Source organism: Lithobates pipiens, unplaced genomic scaffold (assembly GCF_037356315.1).
Source record: "Lithobates pipiens isolate NorthernLeopardFrog02 unplaced genomic scaffold, aLitPip1_a1.2 Scaffold_23, whole genome shotgun sequence".
NCBI lineage: Eukaryota > Metazoa > Chordata > Amphibia > Anura > Ranidae > Lithobates > Lithobates pipiens.
Genome location: NW_027507785.1, coordinates 68,218,218 through 68,241,951, shown reverse-complemented (window position 1 = coordinate 68,241,951; position 23,734 = coordinate 68,218,218). Strand labels below are relative to the sequence as shown.

General features: G+C 44.4%; 1 protein-coding gene across 1 annotated transcript in view; it reads right to left on the bottom strand.

The window, feature by feature from the left end:
* LOC143927635 (mitogen-activated protein kinase 12-like) overlaps positions 1–7,110 on the bottom strand; it is an 80,005-nt gene extending 72,895 nt beyond the window's left edge. Inside the window, exons 1-2 of the mRNA XM_077451817.1 lie at positions 6,942–7,110; positions 524–653 (exon numbers count right to left, since the gene is read on the bottom strand). Coding sequence (XP_077307943.1) covers positions 524–653; positions 6,942–7,060 — 249 coding nt within the window. The 5' untranslated portion in view covers positions 7,061–7,110. The remainder of the gene's footprint in view (positions 1–523; positions 654–6,941) is intronic.
* Between the last annotated feature and the right edge of the window lie 16,624 nt (positions 7,111–23,734).

Below are 23,734 nucleotides of genomic sequence, written 5' to 3'. Positions count from 1 at the left end.
TGAGAGCTGGAGTAGGTGGAATGGAGTTCCTCCGTGGTCCGGCACAAAACTGGGTGTGAGGGTCACATGACAAGGCCTAGCAGGCCGGATTCAGCCCATGGGCCTTGTGTTTGACATATGCGGTCTAAACCTTTGATGCTGTTTCCAAAACTAGAATAAAATCTTTTGTCTTTAGATATACTTTAAGTGCTTGGGGGTGTTTTAGTGTAGGGGATGGTTTTTGTTTTTTGGAAGAGTCCTTTGTGGCCCTTTTTTAAATCTACCAATCAATCACCCCAAAATACATGTACTAACACATGTGAAGAAAATGCAACACTTCATGCAGTCTTCCAGTTCTAAGGTATAAACGAGTCTCACACCTAAATGATAAGACATTTTGAAAAGGTCGGCGTGCATAGAAAATTGTAATCATTATTAATTTTAATTTTAAATTGTACACCAGGAACATAATAGCTGAAATCTGGCTGCTCTCAGCAACACCACCATTACTCACATTATGTCTGGTCTAGATATGTGGACTTACATTGTCATGGTTCATATGTTTTAGAAGGCGTAGCTCCCGGTAAGCTCTCTTGGCATGAATCAGAGACTGGAATGGGCGCAGCAATTTCTTAATGGCAACACGTTCCCCGGTCACAGAGTCCTTAGTTGAGCTGTAGGAAGATACTGTATGTTATTGTATTTATCACTTGCAACCAGCAGGGGGCTAGATCAAGGCTACAATTCCAGTTTTTCTGAAGCCTCATTTACTGCTAAACTGTAAATAAAAAAACAAATTTAATGCTGTATTAATAACTACTGACCCACATTAACATTTGTCTTTTTATTTGCCTGGAGTTAGGTTTTAAAATACAAAATACCAAGTGGCTACCTGCCATTATATAAGTTTATTTACTGCTGAGTGGAAGGAAATTCTGTTTTAAAGTCGGTTGCTCAGGGATATATGTCCTCTAATGATTCACGGTAAACGTCAGCAGTTTTTCAATGTAATGACTGTTTAATTGCGGCCTAATTACCGGCAGCCTCTGCAGAATCACCATTCAGGCTTTGTTTAATGGGCCGCACTGTACGGCGGAGCCAGACAAATCATCTTCCATATAACTGAGCAGGTTATATATGGAAGAGGCCAGGCATTGCAGGAACATGAAAAGCCCATCCACGTAATGCTATTTTCATGCTGCACTGAGCAGTCATCACTGCAGGTCGTTAGCTTAACTTATAATTACTCCCAATGTATTTATCTGTGTAAGTACGAGATTTGCCAGCTGCTTGCTCCCAGTAATTTGGCAACGGAAGTACTCATAGCTTCTTCCATTCTCATGGGGCTGGAAGGGGTTAAGGGACAGGAATTTGTTTCATAACTTCCTATGGGAGAGGGAAATTGTGACACCTTTAAAAGCATTTTATATATGTAATTGTGTCCAACTTTAAACGTTCTATCTGTGACTAGCAATGAGCAAAATCAAAAAATTGGGTTTTAGATCATTTTTTTTTTAGAGTACACATATCAAAATACTAAAAACAGATGGCCAGTTTGAATACATACTCCTGGCTCTGATTAGAGCTGATCCTTTAAAGAAGAGGTATCACTACAATTAGAATATCCTTGTAGAATCCCCCAGGGGACCCATTGCATGTAGCAGTTGGTCCCATTCTGATCTGTGCTCTTATTTTGCATTAAAACACCCTTCCTTATTTCTGTTTGTGTAAGCTGTCAGCTCCACCCCAGAATGAAGCCCAATTTATGGATATTTGCATGTGGGTGTTACAGCACAGCACTGAAGCCACAGCCTCCCTCTATTGTAAATGCAGCCTGTACTCACAAAAGTAAAGGACCAGTCAGCACTGGTGGGGCTGTGTGATCTATCTGCTGGCTGCTAGTAAACATCCCCCCACACTCACAATAGATATTGATCAGTCAGGGTTGGTGGGGCTGTGTGATCAACCTGCCTGGTGCTAGTAAAGTTCTAAAGTACTATGCAGCGAATGTTTACTAGGAGTTGTCAGATCGATCACACAGCCCTGTCAGCTCTGACTGATCCTTTACTACTATGAGAACAGGGTAATAGTTATTAGCAGCCAGCAATTACAGTTATCATTCCTTGTGTTGTGATCCATGGGTCCCCCCCCCCCCCCCCCCCCGCTGTGCCAAGTGCTTGTGCACCTGCTACCAGAGATGAAGACTGTCAATCAGCACTAGTTAGTTATCCATTTCCTATAAAGCTGTGTGGTGAGACAGTGGTACGGAGAGGGGGGTGCATTGTTGACCACTCTAACTGTGGATCCATTGCACCAATCAAAATGGGACTAAGTGCATTTAGGATTTTTGGAGGAAAGGATGCAGAAAATTTTGAGCTGGCGAGACATATTTTTTAGATCATAGGGCATACCACAAAAAAAGAGAAGGAATTTACACAATAATATATAGAAAGTATATGGACAAGCTTGAGGAATCCCATAATAGATAAGTGGGGGTTGCTGGCTCCCTACACTTATCAAGTTCTTTATACATTGTATTACTGTCAGCAGCTATAATTACATTTTTAGCCTTGAGTCGTGAAAGAAACACCCTGATCGTCCATTGGCTATACAATTTGATTGTCTGTTTCCCCTGGAGGCAATGTGCCAGCATGAGCTATGTGAATGCAAATGCAAATTCATGGAAACAAATCTGCATCATTCTGACTGAACGATAACAGGGCCATTAAAAGGGAATTACTTTCTCTGCGTTTGCTGATAATGGACGGTTTCCAGCATAGCTACCCATAAATCTTTGCTAGACTAGACTGCTCTCTGGTTTCCTGGGCTGAATCCATCATGGTTTATCTGAGACGAGGGATGAGAAAGGGAGTTTTACTTCCCTAAAAACTGAGCAGAAATTTGAAGATTTGGGTGAAATTTTAACATTTTGGTAATATACGTTGGAGTCAATGGGCAATTGAAAATTAAGGTGGTTTACAAAGGCACAATGGGCATTAACTGGCTCCTCGGGGTTACAGAAGATCCTTTTAACTATCTTTGACCTTTTCTTGTGCCAGAAAATAGCAGAAAGAATAAAAGAGGTAATAAAAAGATACAATTAAACAATATAGCAACAGATCACAAATACAAAAAGCATTGAATACCCACCTAACCACCTGTCCCCTGGACCCTGTTTCCTCGCAAATGCTATGGTCACCCTCTGGCTCTACCCTACACACTCTAACTCACATCTTCAATCTTTCCCTCTTTTCTGGCATCTTCCCCAACTCTCTAAAACATGCCCTAGTCACCCCCATTCTTAAAAAGCCTTCCTTGGACCTCACCAATCATAACCAATCATAATAATCTTTGCTCCATCTCATTGCCCCCCTTTTCCTACAAACTCCTTGAACAACTGACTGAGCAACCATTTTACTGAGAACAACCTTCTTGATCCCTTCCTACAGTCTAGATTTTGCCCTCAGCACTCCACAGAAACTGCTCACCCAACTAATTAAATTCAAAATACTAACAAAAACTTACAAAGCCATCCACAACTCAGCCCCCACCTACATCACTAACCTTGTTTCAAAATGCCAACCTAATCATTCTCTTTGTTCCTCCCAAGACATTGCTGCTCTCTAGTTCCCTTCTCACCTCCTCCCATGCTCGCCTCTGGGACTTCTCCCAAGCCTCTCCCATCCTCTGGAGCTCCCTACCAAGATCTGTCTGACTATCTCCTGCTCCGTCTACTTTTAGACGATCCCTGCAAAACATTCTCTTCAGTGAGGCCTACCCAGCTCATCTCCCACAGTTAAGACCCTTTGTATCTCTTGACCCTCCCTCTTAGATTGTAAGCTCTAAGGCTGGATTCACACATAAGGGCAGACAGTACAATTACAATACAAGTTAATACAGTAGGAATCAGAGGGCCCTGCTTGTAAGGCTGGATTCACACCTATGCAGTTTTTGTGCTTTTTGCATTTTGCAGATTTGCACTACAGAACGTGTTCCATAGGAAACCATGTTAAATGGACTGTAAATCTGCAAAATGCAAAAAGCACCAAAACGGCATAGGTGTGAATCCAGCCTTACATGCAGGGGTCTCTGATTCCTACTGTATTAGCTTGTATTGTAATTGTACTGTCTGCCCTTATGTTGTAAAGTGATGCGTACACTGTTAGCGCTATATAAATCCTGTATACTACTAATAATAATAATAATTGTCAATAAAACCCTAATGTTTACTTTTCTGGAAACCCAGCAATCTAAAATTGCCATTTTGATTTGGTTTAATTTTTCCACGTTCCAGGCTAACTCAACTATAGTTCCTGTCTGGGCAAGAATGAGATCCTGATGATGTAAAAAGCCAAGATGTCAGACCCAGCGTGCAGCATGGAGTGGTGGATCACAGCGAATCAATAATGGATTCAACTACCATGTGAGTATATTTTTTGAAGATAGCCCAGCTATAAGGGTAAGAGGAGATTAAAATATACACAAGTTGAGATTAAAGAGGAAGTAAAGGCAAATTTTTTTTTTTTTTAAAAAGCACACCCTGTAAGGCAAAGGCATAATGAGCTAGTATGCATAGCATACTAGCTCATTATGAATAACTTACCTGAGAACGAAGCCCCCGAAGCGGTCCTCCGTCTTCCTCTTCGCCGCTGCCATGGATCCCGGAGCGACTTCCGATGACGTCACTCCCACGCATGCGCACGGGAGCCGACACTCGCGGCATATCGCCACGATCTGCAGCCTGCCCCAGTGCGCCTGTGCCGCTGTCTACGGCGCATGCGCCGTAGACAGCGGTGGCTGTCTTCCGGCAAATATCTCCTAAACCGTATAGGTTTAGGAGATATTTCTTGGACCTACAGGTAAGCCTTAATCTAGGCTTACCTGTAGGTCAAAGTTGGTTGTAAGGGTTTACAACCACTTTAAGTTCCTCTTTAAGGCTGGATTCACATATGTGCCGCCATGGTTCACAGCATGGGGTCCAGTGCGTCGCTGTTCACCGGTTCCGAATTTTTGCCTGAATTTGCACCTGAACTGGACCCAAAGATGCAAAGGACCCTTTTGGAATGTGGACTGCGGCCTGAATGCAGGGAATTGCGAATCGGATACAGTGAAACCCACATCTAATCAAATCAATTCGCATCTAATACACTTTTTTTGTGTATTATAGTTCACATATGTGCGAATTGGATGTGGATTTCCCTGCGTCCGATTCACATATATGTGAACTCTAATACACGAGAAAAGTCAATTTTTTTTTCAAGCAATCTTTACATTTTCAAAAATTGTGCTTTGGTGATTTTTTTTTTTTTTTTGTGATATTTTTGGTGATATTTTGTGGCAAAAAAAATGTTGCCAACATTTTACTACTCATCTCTATCACAGATAATCACACAGTAGTCAAGAGTTACACTATGTGCATCCTGAGGGTGCTCATTCCTGGTTATATGGGGTAACAACAGACTGAGACTACAGGCTTGACTAGATGAAATACATTTTATCACCTAATATCATAATACAAAAAGTAGTTGTAGTTTTGGCAAGAAAGGTAATAATCCTATTTCTATCGGTCCAGCAGGCTTCTGCACTAGGCATGCCTTGCAGGCACTGTACACAGAGTATATGGTATCACACTGTTTACCTTTTTGAAAAAAAAAAACTTTATTGAAATATCAATATGACATTTAATTCAACTTTACGCACTGCAGCAGGGTAATGCATTGCAACACTGCAGTAAGCTATGGTGAAAAAAAAAGTAGAGCATATCCTCCTTTTTTAGTGCACATCACACCAACGCTGTGGTGTGAACTGAATACACAGAACTCAAGGCAAATTGACTTGCCTATTTAGGGGGCTGAGTTAGAGAAGACTGCCCAGCACATAGGGTTGCCACCTCATCCCTTTAAACCCAAACACTGTTTACACAGGTTCTGTGGCTGATTAAGGTGGTAATTAAACTCACATAGTGCATTATCTGCATTAAATTATCCTCAGAACCTGTGTAATTCATATGTGTTCGGGTTTGACACCAATTGGATGAGGTGGCAACCCTACTAGCACAATGTGTCTTGAACGGGACCTAAAGTTTGGAAATTGCTTCCATCGCTTGCACCGTGTACATAGCTCCCAACTGTCCCTGATTTCGAGGGACTGTCCCTGATTTGGAGTAAAGTCCCTCTGTCCCTCTTTCTTCCTCATTTGTCCCTCATTTTGGTTAGATCTATATAATTGTATATAAAATGCAATATTTATCTTTCAAAAAGTGTTTCCAAGTGCTAAACCTTTTATCTGATTTCTAAATGGCTGCATTTCTAAAATGTAAAAGACAATATAAAGGAATAGTAGTGGTTAAAAAAACGCCCTTGCGGATTTAACTAATCTTTTTTTTCCAGGTAATTCTCCTTTAAGGGAGGGGGGCGTGGCAGGGGGCATGTCCTATGCCTACATACTTTTTCTAGTAGGTGTCCCTCATTCCCATCTCAAAATGTTGGGAGGTATGTAAATGGAATATACATAGTACACGTAATAATGGAAGACATTGCTGACAATGTAAATAGTTGGTGTTAGGGCAATCTGCAAATAAAAATCACTATCTAATCATTTTTATATAATTTGAGCTGGGCAACCCAGTCAGGTCTCCTGTTTAGTCCCAGTCCGGCACCCTTACAAGTGTTACTGGTCATCTTTACTGGTCTTCTAAAGGAAAGGTTTCATAAGAAAAACATATGGGCTACCATTGCTGACCTCCTTCTGAGTTTTCTGATCCAGTGGCTTCAACGCTTCCAGTGTCACTGACCTGCAAGTATGCAAGTCAAGAGTTCTGACTTTACTGGCTAAAGCTTGTTCCAGATCCGAGATGGAAGCCACAAAACGTATAAGGTCAGCGATGGTAGCCTCAGTATTTCTTTAAGTACAGATCTGAAAAAAGTTTGAGTTGACGCAACTCCCTAGTTCTGAGGACTTACCAGACGGTTCCGTAAGCTCCAGAGCCGATGGCTTTCAGTTCTTTGTAGCGCACAGGAACCTCCCATTTTGTTTTATTGATCTCCTGAGTGTAGAAGCCTTTCCTGTGTGCTGATTCCATGATGTGTATATTCTGACTGAGGTTTTATCTGAGCAGCTCTAGTAAGGTGAATCTTATCTCTCCCCCAGGGAAAGGGGCCCCTCCCACCTCAGGTATGTCATGTAAACAGGCGCACTTCCTCCGGTTTGTATATGAAAGGTTGTACAGATGGAATTTACTGCTTTAGGGACTGTAGGGGTGATTACAGGTAGAGCTAATAAAGACTTGTCATGACACATCCAAGAATTGATAAAGGCCTGAAATTGAAACTAAAACCTGCCACGGCCTCACTCTCCTGACTTTTGCCCTTGTTAAGCATTACAAAATCCCATAATGAATTCCTTCCAAGCTATAAAACCAAGAACAGTGTTAATTCCCTCAATGAAAATATTTTAGTCGAGGAAATGAACACTATTTTATTTGACTAAAATACAACTGAAACAATTAAGATGACTAAAATAAGACTACAACTAAAATGACATTTTATTCAAAAGACTATGACTAAAACTAAATTGAAATTTGAGGTTAAAATGAGCACTGGTTATATATCACAATGGCAGGAGTATATAATGAGTTTGGAAATTATAGAGAAATTATAGAGAAATGTTTAAGTAACGCATTACAATTTAACCAAACCCATTAAATTTTAGTCGACTAAAATGTACTGGAGACTAAACCAATTCAGATGATTAAAATACAACTAAAACTCAAATGTCATTTTAGTCGAAAGACTATGACTAAAACTAAATCGAAATTTGACATCAAAATTAACATTGACCAAGAATGGGTACACATTGCTGGAGAATACGGTTTATTAGCAGAACTTGTGTCCTGCCACAGTTCCTTAAAAAAATGAAAAAATAAATATTTGATATTGTATGTGTTGGTGCTTTTTGGTGGCCAAAGTTGTGGCCATATAGTGCATGATAGTGTATGAATATAGTGCATATAGTGTATGTATGTGGCAGTGTATGTATGTGTATATATATATATATATATATATATATATATATATACACACACACACACACACACACACACACACACACACACACACACACACACACACACACACACACACATATGTATATATGTATGTATATATATATATATATATATATATATATATATATACACATACATATATACATACACTGCCTTGAAAAAGTATTCATACCCCTTGAAATTTTCCACATTTTGTCACGTTGCAACCAAAAACATAAATGTATTTTATGGGATTTTATGTGATAGACCAACACAAAGTGGCACATAATTGTGAAGTGGAAGGAAAATAATAAATGGTTTTCAACATTTTTTATAAATAAATATGTGAAAAGTAAGGCGTGCATTTATATTCAGCCCCCTTTACTCTGCTACCCCTAAGGGCCCTTTCAAACTTACGGACCGTTCGTCATTGACGGATGAAAAACGGACATCAATGCATTCCTATGGAAAAATGGATGACAACGGATGAACATCTACTTTCATCAGTTTTCATCTGCTTCCTTCAACATTCTTTCTTCTGAACGGATGAAAGCCCTGTTTTTCATTAATCAGAGAAGCAGCCAAGAGGCCCATGGTAACTCTGGAGGAGCTGCAGAGATCCACAGCTCAGGTGGGAGAATCTGTCCACAGGACAACTATTAGTCGTGCTCTCCACAAATGTGGCCTTTATGGAAGAGTGACAAGAAGAAAGTCATTGTTGGAAAAAATCCATGTGGGGGAAATAACAGACCTGTGGAAGAAGGTGCTCTGGTCAGATGAGACCAAAATTGAACTTTTTGGCCTAAAAGCAAAACGCTATATGTGGCAGAAAACTAACACTGCACATCACCCTGAACACATCATCCCCACCGTGAAACATGGTGGTGGCAACATCATGTTGTGGGGATACTTTTCTTCAACAGGGACAGGAAAGCTGGTCAGAGTTGATGGGAAGATAGATGGAGCCAAATACAGGGCAATCTTAGAAGAAAACCTGTTATGTCACGTACACACGACCGGACTTTCTGTGGGAATGAACTCTGACGGACTTTTCGACTGACTTTTCAACGGAGTTCCGCTGAAACGGACTTGCCTACACATGATCACACCAAAGTCCGATCATTTAATGCAATGACGTGCGACGAGATTAGAAAAAAAAAGAAGAAGTTCAATAGCCAGTAGCCAATAGCTGCCCTGGCGTCGTTTTTGGTCTGTCGAACCAGCATACGGACCAGCGGTTTTCTCGATAGGAACTGGTTCCGGCAGAAAGATTTGAAACATGTTCTATTTCTAAAGTCCATCAGAAAAGGTCCGATGAAGCCCACACAAGATCGAATTGTCCAACAGATCCCTTCTGTCGGAACTTTGCTGTCGAAAAGTCCGGTCGTGTGTACACGGCATTAGAGGCTGCAAAAGAATTGAGACTGGGGCGGAGGTTCACCTTCCAGCAGGATAATGACCCTAAACATACAGCCAGAGCTACAATGGAATGGTTTAGATCAAAGCATATTCATGTGTTAGAATGCCCCAGTCAAAGTTCAGACCTAAATCCAATTGAGAATCTGTGGCAAGACTTGAAAATTGCTGTTCACAGACGCTCTCCTTCCAATCTGACAGAGCTTGAACTATTTTGCAAAGGAGAATGGGCAAAAACGTCACTCTCTAGATGTGCAAAGCGGGTGGAGACATCCCCAAAAAGACTTGCAGCTGTAATTGCAGCGAACGGCGGTTCTACAAAGTATGAAGGGAACTATTAAGGCGTCAGCATACCAAGGCATTTTGGACAATTTCATGCTCACCACTTTGTGGGAACAGTTTGGGGATTGGGACTCGCTCATCCATGTCTTTATGGACCTTGCTTTGTGCACTGGTGTGCAGTCATGTTGGATCAGGAAGGGGCCATCCCCAAACTGTCCCCACAAAGTTGGGAGCATGAAATTGTCAAAATGTCCTGGTTAGCTGACGACTTAAGAGTTCCCTTCACTGGAACTAAGGGGCCAAGCCCAACCCCTGAAGAATAAACCCACACCATAATCCCCCTCCCCCCCCCACCAAATGATTTGGACCACACAAAGCAAAGGTCCATAAAGACATGGATGAGTGGATTTGGGGTGGAAGAACTTGACTGGCCTGCACAGAGACCCGACCTCAACCTGATAGAAAACCTTTGGGATGAATTGGAGTGGAGACTGCAAACCAGGCCTTCTCGTCCAACATCACTACCTGACCTTACAAATGTGCTTCTGGAAGAGTGGTCAAACATTCCCATAGGCACACTCCTAAACCTTGTGGACAGCCTTCCCAGAAGAGTTGAAGCTGTTATAGCTGCAAAGGGTGGGCCAGCTCAATTTAGAACCCTACAGACTTAAGCCCCATACACACTATCAGATTATCTGCTGAGTTTTTCCTTCAGATTTACCAAAACCATGTAGTAGAAGGGCCTGCCTGATTGCATAGACATTGAAACTCCTAAGGTTTGTCCTCATATTATATGGTTTTGGTAAATCTGAAGGAAATACTCAGCAGATAATCTGGTAGTGTGTATGGGGCTTAATGCGTGGCACTTTTTGCGTCAGAATTGTCTACACATGATCGGAATTTACGCAATCGGATTTTTTTGTATTTTTATATCCAGATCTCAAACTTTGTGTGTTGGAAAATCCAATGGAAAAAGTCCCATGGAGCCTACGCACGGTCGGAATTTCCAACAACGTGCTTCGATAGATAGATAGATAGATAGATAGATAGATAGATATCTCTATATATAGATATATAGAAAAACGAAGGTGCATAATACATATTATCCAAAAGGGTACACTACTCCTTGATGGACTCCTGGGACCCAAGAAGATGACTCCTTTCTTTCTTCCTCTACTTCTCCCACTCACACTTTCTTCCTTTCCCTCTCCTATTTCGCATGGCTAACCCCGGTTCTGAGTCTTGGGAGAGACAGCCATTTCCTTTTCTTTCTCCTAGTATCTTTCTGACATGTTGGACTGGTATGTATAAATTGATTCTGTATTAAAGAGGAAGTAAACCCTGATGAGTTTACTTCCTCTTTCATTCCCTGCAAAGGTAAAGCATAATGGACTACTATGCATCGCATACTACCCCATTATGTGTCACTTACCTGACACAGGAGCCAGCGAAGTCACCGCTGTCCCCTGTAGTCTGGCGCATCCATCTTCTCGGTGGGTCTCGCTGCTCCGCCGCTGTCATTCGGCGAAGCCGCGATGACGTCACTTCCACGCATGCGCACGGGAGCTGCACGGGAGCCTTAATCTAGGCTTACCTGTAGGTCAAAGTGTGTTGTAAGGGTTTACAACCACTTTAAAGACTATCTAAAGGCAATTTTTTCTTCTAGTTTTGAATAGAGTGGAGAGTAATTAAAACTCCCTTTTGTAAGGAAGACTCGCCCTCCATATTTATTCTGCTTACAAGGGTGATAGTGAATGGACACAGTCCATATTCTCATGGCACACGTCCCTGGAATTAACTATTTTAAGGTACTGGGTGCTGTAGCGACCGCCAGCTGGATACTGGAACCTGTCCGATAAGTCAATAAGTAGTGTAGCACCCTGATGTTTAGGCAGGGTTTCTATCAAATGTATTTGCTAAGTGATAGTTGATTTGGCCAATTGATAAGAGGTCAATTGATTCCACCCTAATTCTGGAATTGCTGCACTCGCTCTCTTCTGTCACTAGATGGCCGGGTATCTGGTGGCATTAGATAAGACAAGGGCATTGCAAGGACAGATTAGGAATGAATGGGGTGTCTCTGCCAATGGGGGGGGGGGGTATTTTCTTGGGACCTTTGGCCTGCTGGGAGACCCTATTTATTTGGGTGGAGTCAGGTGATTGGGGTTCTGTGCCACCTGGACAGCTGTCTGGATAGACAGGTGTTGTGCTGCCCCAGGCTTCTAGGCCATAAGCCTTGGGCCTATCCCGGGGACATCTGGCTGCTAGGCTGTCTGACGGCCTATCCAGAAGCAAGAGAGCAGTGTAGGGTTGGGGCTGTGGCTTGCAGTCCAACTAGAAGCAACGGTTCTGCCGACCGGAGAACCAGCTGTGGTCGGAGGTAGAAAGGAAGCTGTCACCACTAAGGGACCATCCACCTTGCTACCGGAGACCACTGTGAGTAGCTGAAGCAAGTCCCCGAGCAGTATTCTCCTCAGCCGGGGACGGTGAAGAATTGGGAAACTTCAACAGGTGCCAAGCCAGGGACTCAGCCAGTGGAGGTGACGCTTGCAGAGCATTATTGTGCGCCAAGCCAGGGACCTAGCATGTTAGCAGGGGTGACGCTTGTGGAGTTCCCATGAGTGCCAAGCTAGGGACCCAGCAGGGATGCGGGGTGATGCTTGAGGAAGATACTGAGTGAGAAGATTGGAAGAGCTCAGAAGATACATTGGCGTGTGAATCTGTTAGTCTAGTGAAACACTGGGAGCTCAGCAGAGTGAAGTTCTACAATAGGAGATTGTAGGGGAAGTTAAGGAATTTTTTGCAACCTTTGTTAGAAACTGTTACAAGACTGTTGCCATAGGAGACAGCGTTCCCACCAATGCAGATGTAGTGTCTGGCGAGATTCATGCCGCCTTAGCCTCCGCAACATTTCCAGAATACGCCCCTTTTTAACTAATGACACCGCCAAGATTCTAATTCACTCCCTGGTCATCTCTCGCCTCGACTACTGCAGCTCCCTCCTCGTTGGATTACCTTTACATAGACTATCCCCTCTTCAATCCATAATGAATGCCGCTGCCAGACTCATCCACCTCACCAGCCATTCATGTCCTCCACCCCTCTCTGCCAATCCCTGCACTGGCTTCCACCCACCCAACGAATAAAATTCAAAGTACTAACAATAGTTTACAAAGCCATCCATAAATCTGCCCCTAGTTACATCACTAACCTAGTCCCAAAATACCAACCAAGCCGCTCTCTTCGGTCATCCCAAGACCTCCTGCTCTCTAGCTCCCTTGTCACCTCCTCCCATGCTCGCCTCCAGGATTTCTCCAGAGCTTCTCCCATTCTTTGGAACTCCCTACCCCAATCTGTGCAATTGTCCCCTAATCTATCCATCTTTAGACGATCCCTGAAAACCCTTCTCTTCAAAGAAGCCTATCCTGCTGCCCCCACAGCTATTACCTTTTGTATCAATTGCCCCTTCCTTTTTAGATTGTAAGCTCCTCTAACGAGCAGGGCCTTCTGATTCCTCTTGTACCAAATTGTAATGTAACTGTAATGTCTGCCCTCATGCTGTAAAGTGCTGAGCAAACTGTTGGCGCTATATAAAACCTGTATAATAATAATAATACCATTCCCTGCATGCCTGTCTGCCTATAGAAGTCTCAGAGTCTGCCAATTAACATTGCATCTACTTAAAGGTGTCCTGGCCCCAACTCTTTCTCCCATAGTTCTGTTTAAGAGACAATAAATCTCTTTGCTTTCAAGACGTATCTGGCGCCCATCAATCTACCTTGCATTACATCCACCATGCCTTGTAACCCACACTACACAGAAGGATGTCAGCTGTCCTTAACCCTGGAGGTCACCATTAGGCCTCAGCAGCCCTGGGATTTGGCTACAGAAGATATTTGCCAGCACACCATTCAAGAAAGATCACATAACAAAATGGTATAGTGCAATGTTTCGGAGCCATGCAAGACCCCTTCGTCAGGCATATGATCATCACATCAACCTGACAAAGGGGTCCTATGTAGCTCCGAAATGTTGCACTATACTATTTTGTGATGTAATCTTTCTTGAATAAACGAAATTGACGATCCATGGTGTGCAGGCGAATATCTACTTATGATAGTGAATGGCAACCCAAAATTTTACTTGTCACCAGAACAGATATAGAAGGAAATCTTCCAATGGGGACCCTAGTTCTGGTGACAACCAGGGATTCCCTCACTTTGGAGAGATTTCCTCTCACTTCCTGTTTTGGCTAAGGGACAGGAAGTAACCTTGATGAACCAGTCAAAATCTGCCATCTGCCTCTTTCCATCTGACATCCTTTGATTGAATTTGAGCAGAAAATTGTCAGCCAAACAATAACTGCATCCAATCAAATGCAGGCCCTCTGGGTATTCTGACAGCCACCAGCAACAGCCAGGGAGGAGGAATTCACCTGTCCATGCTCTTCACACTTGAACCTCATTCTGTAAAAACCGAACTGCGCCGGACGGCTTTTCAAATTGCATCTAAGCAGCTACTGTCAGGCATTCAGAAGGCAATCCTGTTGCTTCCCGAATACCTTCTTTTTTTTTAATGCTGAATGGCAATTTACAATAGGACTAATGCCCTGCAACCGCAAGCCAAGCTTGTGGCTCACGGTCCTGGTGCAGCCCCATTTACTATGCATGGACGCGTTTGACAGGCGGTGCCACTTGTGAACTCGACATGCCGCATTAAATTTGAATGTGAACTACCCCCTCCAGCTCTGTTGTAGACTTTAGGTGGGTGGTGGTGGTGGTAAAACCATGACTCAACCACCTGTTTTTAACGTTCCCTTGCTGTGTTAATGAAGGAAACTATTACAAATGTTTTGTTCAGCCTGCAGGATAATTTAAAAAATATCTAACAGTGTATGGTAGAGCTGCACGATTCTGGCCAAAATGAGAATCACATTTTTTTTTCCTAAGAATAAAGATCATGATTCTCTCATGATTCGTGCAGCGTAACATTATCTTTCATATTATACAAAAAAATTGGGCTAACTTTACTGTTTACTTTTTAATTTTATTTATTAAGGTGTATATTTTTCCAAAAAAATTACATTTGAAAGAATGTGCAAATACAGTGGGACATAAAATATTGCAACAACCACCATTTTATTTTCTAGGGTCTATGCTAAAAAATAAATAAATAATTATATATATTCATAAATAAATATATTATATATATATATATATATATATATATATATATTATACATATATATACATATATATATATATATATATATATATATATAAATATATATATATATATAATGTTTGGGGGTTCTAAGTAATTTTCTAGCAAAAAATAATGATTTAAACTTGTAACTAACAAGTGTCAGAAAAAGGTTTAATCTTTAAGTGGTTAAACTTCCCTCATTTACAGACCAAAGTTCATGCCTGATCTAAAGAACAAAACGTTACAACGTTTGAAGTTAGCTCAGCAGCTGAGGAATATTGTGAAACATGGCAGACTGTCTGTTTTTTTTTTTACACCTGTTGGCTTGAGCAGAGAACGCTGTATAGAATCAGGAAAATGCTTTGTTAAGATCGGGGGGGGGGGGATTACAATCTCGATTCTTAACGATTAATCATGCTGTTCTAGTGTATGGCCAGCTTAAAGTGGCTGTTTTTTACCTTCATGCATTCTATGCAAGATGGTGAAAAAACCTTCAGTATGCAGCTCCCCCCTCGGCCCCCCTAATACTTGAGCCTGTCCTGATCCAGTGATGTGCACAAGAGCAGCTGCTTTCCTAGCTCTCTGCCTCCTAATTGGCTCAGAGACTGTAGCTGTCCTTCACAGCCAGTGAGGAGGGAGCGGGGGGTGGGGGGGGGCGAGATTGAGCCCCATTCTGTGTGTCTTATGGACACACAAAGCCAGCTCAGGAGCAAGCATGCATGAGTGCCCCCATAGCAAATGGGGGAGCAGAGCCCAGAGTAACAGCAGAGAAACTGAGATGAGGAGGATCGGGGCAGCTCTGTACAAAACCATTACACAGAGCAGGTAAGAATGACATGTTTGTTATTTAAAAAAAAAAAAAAAAAAGAGTCTTTAGGATCACTTTAAGTACCTGAATGTGACCTGATGCCAGCCTCTTGCAGTCCCTCTACAGCAGGGCTGGAGTGTATAAGTAAGAAGCAGCCAATTAGCTCATGTGCTGACAATGAGCATGCTGATAGGAGGAGAGAGCAGAGTGACATAGAGATGAGCTTGTCACTGTGGTGCAGACAGAATCTGGGTCAGCTGTACATAGTAACCAATCAGCTTCTAACTTCAGATCGTTCAATTAAGCTTTGGCAATAAAACCTGGAAGTTGATTGGTTATTATGATTCTACAGATTCTGTGTGCACCAGTTTTAGTAAATCTACCCCTGTGCTACTTCTCCTTTTACTGTCCAGTCACAGGCTGGAGGGGGGGTCCAGGACAACCTGGGCTCAGATTAAGTGGATTAAAATGATGCTCACCATCAGAATAAGGACATCTGGTGGTAGGAAAAAAATGACCATGTGGGGGAATTCTGAATTGAAGCTGAATATTGCAGCAAATGCTATGTTTTTTTATAATACCATTTGATGGACTATTCATTTTTTTTTCTTGTTGTTTTTGGTTAGCGTTCTGTTTAGGTTTATGAAAGGCCAAAATGTTTTTCTTTTAGTTCTGGATAAAGTAGGAAAAAATTAGAACTGTGTCTCTGTTGGGGACATACCCCCTTTCTCTTTGTCCTCGTGACCACAGACACTGACACAAAAAATGGTGGGAAGTTGTCACCAGAGATGAGGGAAACCTTTCAATGGAAACATCTGTTCTGGTGGCAACTGTCTATGTGAGGACATACACTGACTTCTCCTTGATTCATGTTTTGACTTTGGAACAGAAAACACAGCAAAAAGTGGTGAAAATAAAACACAGCGGTCATATAAGTTGGTTAAAAAAAAAATGAAAGGAAAGATTTGATTGGTTGACACAGGCAGCACAGACAGTTTTTCTTTCAGGTCCCTTTCAGACGCAGTTGATAGTCTTATCGCATTTAGAGCGAAGCAGGTCATGGATGTTCAGGAAAACACTGGAAGACTTTTTTTATCGCCTCTATTGACAGATTTTATGGTGTGTTACATTAATCCATAGCCATAAACTCCACTAAACAGTAGTGTATGACTTCATATTATGGAATATATTTCCTGATTAGTGATGGACGAACTTCCGACGGGACGTTTCGCGAACGCGAAACGCGAACGGACACAAACGTTCGCGAAAACGACCGTTCGCCGCGGGCTCCATTGACTTCAATGGGAGGCGAATTTCGCAAACCTTTAGGTCGAATTTGCGGCCACGGGGTAATTATTAGGGGGTAGCACGTAGTCCCACCACCTGGACAATAGCATAATACATGTATGAGGTGAATTTGGGATCGATAACTACAAGCATTTTTTTTTTATTTGGGAAATTGTTCTGACAATTCAGGACTATGGAGCTAATGAAGGCAATGGAGGAGAGGGAAGGTCAGGGACCAGGGTAGGCAAACAAGAGGGTGCAGGAGATACAGAGCACTGACAGCAGCACCGTAATACAGAGCACTGACATCAGCACCGTGACATACAGCGCTGACAGCAGCTCCGTGACATACAGCGCTGACAGCAGCTCCGTGACATACAGCGCTGACAGCAGCTCCGTGACATACAGCGCTGACAGCAGCTCCGTGACATACAGCGCTGACAGCAGCTCCGTGACATACAGCGCTGACAGCAGCACCGTGACATACAGCGCTGACAGCAGCTCCGTGACATACAGCGCTGACAGCAGCTCCGTGACATACAGCGCTGACAGCAGCTCCGTGACATACAGCACTGACAGCAGCTCCGTGACATACAGCGCTGACAGCAGCTCCGTGACATACAGCGCTGACAGCAGCACCGTGACATACAGCGCTGACAGCAGCTCCGTGACATACAGCGCTGACAGCAGCTCCGTGACATACAGCGCTGACAGCAGCTCCGTGACATACAGCACTGACAGCAGCTCCGTGACATACAGCGCTGACAGCAGCTCCGTGACATACAGCGCTGACAGCAGCACCGTGACATACAGCGCTGACAGCAGCTCCGTGACATACAGCGCTGACAGCAGCTCCGTGACATACAGCGCTGACAGCAGCTCCGTGACATACAGCGCTGACAGCAGCTCCGTGACATACAGCGCTGACAGCAGCTCCGTGACATACAGCGCTGACAGCAGCTCCGTGACATACAGCGCTGACAGCAGCTCCGTGACATACAGCGCTGACAGCAGCTCCGTGACATACAGCGCTGACAGCAGCACCGTAAGCAGCCCCAGGAGGAAGTCAGCACAGCACAGGGATGGTGTGATCCCCTCATAATAAGAACCCCCAGGAGGAAGTCAGCACAGCACAGGGATGGTGGGAGCCCCTCATAATAAGAACACCCAGGAGGAAGTCAGCACAGCACAGGGATGGTGGGAACCCCTCATAATAAGCAGCCCCAGTAGAAATATGACACCGCTCAACCTCTTCAAAGAGGAGGGTAGGGGCATATAGTACGGTGTGCTTTTTTGGGTCAGGGAAGTGAGCCAAATGAATTAAGAAGGTCTGTGTGCTTGATTCCAAAAATTGTTTATAGACATATACATGGTCTACTGATCACATGTGTTGAATTCCTCCGAGATCCATGCCTCATTCATTTTTAGAAATGTGAGGTAGTTAACACTGTCGTGAGCTAGGCGAGTACGCTTATCGGTCACAATCCCCCCTGCTGCGCTGAACGTCCTTTCGGACAGGACACTGGATGAGGGGCAAGCCAACAGTTCGATTGCAAATTGGGCAAGCTCTGGCCAGAGGTCAAGCCTGCCCACCCAGTAGTCTAGGGGTTCATCACTCCTCAGAGCGTCCACATCGGCCGTTAACCCAATGTAGTCGGACACCTGACGGTCTAGGCGTTCCCTGATGCTGGATCCGGATGACACCTGTCGATGGGTCGGCTGAAAGAATGACCTCATATCCGAAGTCACCAACACATCTTCAAACCGGCCTCTTCTTGCAGGCGCTGTTGGATTGGTACCCGCAAATCCTTCTCTGGGAGTGGGAATTGCTCCTCTGCCAGCGCACGCAAAAGCAGAATGCAGCATTTCTCGAAGCAAGGCCTGGAAGTGCTGCATTCTGACAGCCCTCTGCGACGGCGGTAACATTTCCGCCATTTTGTGTTTGTACCGGGGATCTAAGTACGTTGCCACCCAGTACTGGTCCTTGACCCTCATGCTTTTTATACGGGGGTCCCTATTAAAACACTGGAGCATGAAGGCCCCCATTTGCACTCAAGCGGAAGGTATGTGGTGGTGGTGGTGTTGTTGGTGGTAGTGTCTTTGGGGGTGCACATAGCAGAGAGTGAAGAAGAGGGTGCAGATCGAGAGGATGAGGAGGGTGCAGAAGAATAAGGCTGAGTGAGCCACTCAACCAAGTCTGGTGCGTCCTTTAAAGTAATTGAACGCACCTTCTGCAACTTCCCACTTTGGCTCAAGGCTGTTGCTCCTGCCCTACCCCTACCACCCCTGCGGAAGGGCCTGCCTCTTCCTCTGCCTGTCATTTTTTAAATCACCCTGTGACAAAACTCTTAGTCCCTATACCGCTGAAGGACTGCTGCAGTATAGGGCAGCGGTCAGCAGTAGTGCACGTCAACCCTATGTATTGTGGACCGATAGCGGTCCTTACAGAACAGCAGACTGTACTGCACTCAGGCCTATGTACCGTAGCACCCTATACCAAGTTACCAGTCCTTATAAAAACTTTTGTGGACCAAGCAGGTTGTGTGTTAGTGTTTAGCAGACTGTGCGTCAGTCCCTATACCGCTGAAGGACTGCTGCAGTATAGGGCAGCGGTCAGCAGTAGTGCACGGCAACCCTATGTATTGTGGACCGATAGCGGTCCTTACAGAACAGCAGACTGTAACGCACTCAGGCCTATGTACCGTAGCACCCTATACCAAGTTACCAGTCCTTATAAGAACTTTTGTGGACCAAGCAGGTTGTGTGTTAGTGATTAGCAGACTGTACGTCAGTCCCTATACCAATGAAGGACTGCTGCAGTATAGGGCAGCGGTCAGCAGTAGTGCACGGCAACCCTATGTATTGTGGACCGATAGCGGTCCTTACAGAACAGCAGACTGTACTGCACTCAGGCCTATGTACCGTAGCACCCTATACCAAGTTACCAGTCCTTATAAGAACTTTTGTGGACCAAGCAGGTTGTGTATTAGTGTTTAGCAGACTGTGCGTCAGTCCCTATACCGCTGAAGGACTGCTGCAGTATAGGGCAGCGGTCAGCAGTAGTGCACGGCAACCCTATGTATTGTGGACCGATAGCAGTCCTTACAGAACAGCAGACTGTACTGCACTCAGGCCTATGTACCGTAGCACCCTATACCAAGTTACCAGTCCTTATAAGAACTTTTGTGGACCAAGCAGGTTGTGTGTTAGTGATTAGCAGACTGTACGTCAGTCCCTATACCAATGAAGGACTGCTGCAGTATAGGGCAGCGGTCAGCAGTAGTGCACGGCAACCCTATGTATTGTGGACCGATAGCGGTCCTTACAGAACAGCAGACTGTACTGCACTCAGGCCTATGTACCGTAGCACCCTATACCAAGTTACCAGTCCTTATAAGAACTTTTGTGGACCAAGCAGGTTGTGTATTAGTGTTTAGCAGACTGTGCGTCAGTCCCTATACCGCTGAAGGACTGCTGCAGTATAGGGCAGGGGTCAGCAGTAGTGCACGGCAACCCTATGTATTGTGGACCGATAGCAGTCCTTACAGAACAGCAGACTGTACTGCACTCAGGCCTATGTACCGTAGCACCCTATACCAAGTTACCAGTCCTTATAAGAACTTTTGTGGACCAAGCAGGTTGTGTGTTAGTGTTTAGCAGACTGTGCGTCAGTCCCTATACCGCTGAAGGACTGCTGCAGTATAGGGCAGCGGTCAGCAGTAGTGCACGGCAACCCTATGTATTGTGGACCGATAGCGGTCCTTACAGAACAGCAGACTGTAACGCACTCAGGCCTATGTACCGTAGCACCCTATACCAAGTTACCAGTCCTTATAAGAACTTTTGTGGACCAAGCAGGTTGTGTGTTAGTGATTAGCAGACTGTACGTCAGTCCCTATACCAATGAAGGACTGCTGCAGTATAGGGCAGCGGTCAGCAGTAGTGCACGGCAACCCTATGTATTGTGGACCGATAGCGGTCCTTACAGAACAGCAGACTGTACTGCACTCAGGCCTATGTACCGTAGCACCCTATACCAAGTTACCAGTCCTTATAAGAACTTTTGTGGACCAAGCAGGTTGTGTATTAGTGTTTAGCAGACTGTGCGTCAGTCCCTATACCGCTGAAGGACTGCTGCAGTATAGGGCAGCGGTCAGCAGTAGTGCACGGCAACCCTATGTATTGTGGACCGATAGCAGTCCTTACAGAACAGCAGACTGTACTGCACTCAGGCCTATGTACCGTAGCACCCTATACCAAGTTACCAGTCCTTATAAGAACTTTTGTGGACCAAGCAGGTTGTGTGTTAGTGTTTAGCAGACTGTGCGTCAGTCCCTATACCGCTGAAGGACTGCTGCAGTATAGGGCAGCGGTCAGCAGTAGTGCACGTCAACCCTATGTATTGTGGACCGATAGCGGTCCTTACAGAACAGCAGACTGTAACGCACTCAGGCCTATGTACCGTAGCACCCTATACCAAGTTACCAGTCCTTATAAGAACTTTTGTGGACCAAGCAGGTTGTGTATTAGTGTTTAGCAGACTGTGCGTCAGTCCCTATACCGCTGAAGGACTGCTGCAGTATAGGGCAGCGGTCAGCAGTAGTGCACGGCAACCCTATGTATTGTGGACCGATAGCGGTCCTTACAGAACAGCAGACTGTACCGCACCCAAGCCTATGTACCGTAGCACCCTAGACAGACCAAGTTACCAGTCCTGATAAAGAGCTTTGTGGAACAAGTGAGTTGTGAATGATTAGCAGACTGCAGCAGAAGGGCAGCAGTCAAGTATAATATTCTTTCTATATTTGGAAGAAAGAATATTATACGTGTACAAGCCTATTACCGTACCACTGATACCAGTCCTGAAAAGAACCTTTGTGGAACTAATAGTAACAGCAAGTCTTTAAAATTATCCTCACTGCCTGACACACTGCTTCCTGCCTGTCCCTATACAAATTGGCAAAAAAGAGTAGGCTGGAACGATTAGCTGGAACAGCTCTTTTGTGGACCTGATAGTAACAGCTAATGATGATGATGATGATGATGATGAAGAAAGACTAATCTGGCTGAGCTGTCCCTAAAATAGCAGCATACAGCGCTCTGTCCCTTTATCTAAACTGACAAAAGAAACTCAGGCTGCTGACCTAACACCTATACCAGTCCTGAAAAGAACTTTTGTGTACCAAATAGCTAGCGTTTTCTCTGTCCCTACTCCACACAGGATCCTTTCCCTACAGTGACAGAAGAAAGAATGTAAAATGGCCACCGGATCGGGTGTATTTATAGGTTAGGGGGAATGTCCAAGTGTCCATGAGCTGTCATGTCTCAATTGGTTGTCCTGTAACACATGATAAACGTGTCACGAAAGGTTAAAGTTCTTGTATACATTAAACACGTAAGTCCGCCGGGGCGAACGACGGAAAAAGGCGTTCGAACCCGCGGACGGCGAAAGTCGGAAATTCGCCGCGAAACGACCGCCGGGCGAACCGTTCGGCCATCACTATTCCTGATCTTATGTATGCACAGCTGTGTATACTGTGCTGCAACTGTGTGCACTGCGGGTCATTTGCACAGCTATTATCTTGAATGGGTTGTGTTGTGCGGTGGTCCTAACTGCCAAATGAGAAGGGGTTTTGCTTCTGCCGCGGCCAGGAAGCAAAGCATCATGGGGATTTGTACAGCCCTGAACCCTTGTTTGGGTTGGCGTTTGAGGAGATGCGGTAAAATCATGGCTCAACTGCCTGCTTTTGCCACCTCTGGTTGTCCATATGAATGACCCCTAACACCATTTATCTGCCTTGTAATTAAAGAGGAGATCCGCCCCCCCCACGAAAAAAATGAAAAGTCAGCAGTAGGGATGAGCTTCGAGTTCGAGTCGAACTCATGTTCGACTGTTCAGCGAACAGTGAACAATTTGGAGGTTACTGTCCTAAAAAGTGTTTGGGGACCTGGGTCCTGCCCCAGGGGACATGGATCAATGCAAAAAAAAGTTTTAAAAACGGCCGTTTTTTCAGGAGCAGTTATTTTAATAATGATTAAAGTGAAACAATAAAAGTGTAATATTCCTTTAAATGTCGTACCTGGGGGGTGTCTATAGTATGCCTGTGAAGGGGCGCATGTTTCCTGTACTTAGAACTGTCCCTGCACAAAGTGTAATTTGTGCAGGAAAAAAAGTATTTTAAAATCACTTGCGGCTATATTGTCGGCTCCCGTAATACAGAGAACACTCAATTCTCTGTATTAGCCGACAATTCATTCATTCATTGATTTAAAAAAAAGCGTGGGGGTTCCCCTAAATTCAATTACCAGGCCCTTCGGGTCTGGTATGGATATTAAGGGGAACCCCGTGTCAAATTTAAAAAAAATTTGACGCGGGGGTCCCCCTAAAAATCCATACCAGACCCTTTATCCGAGCACGCAACCTGGCAGGCCGCAGGAAAAGAGGGGGGGACGAGAGAGCGCCCCCCTTCTGAACCGTACCAGGCCACATGCCCTCAACATTGGGAGGATGCTTTGGGGGTCTGTGACCCCTCAAAGCACCTTGTCCCCATGTTGATGTGGACAAGGGCCTCATCCCCACAACCCTGAGCGGTGGTTGTGGGGGTCTGCGGGCGGGGGGCTTATCAGAATCTGGAAGCCCCCTTTAACAAGGGGACCCCCAGATCCCGCCCCCCCTGTTTGAAATGGTAAGGGGGTACAAAAGTACCCCTACC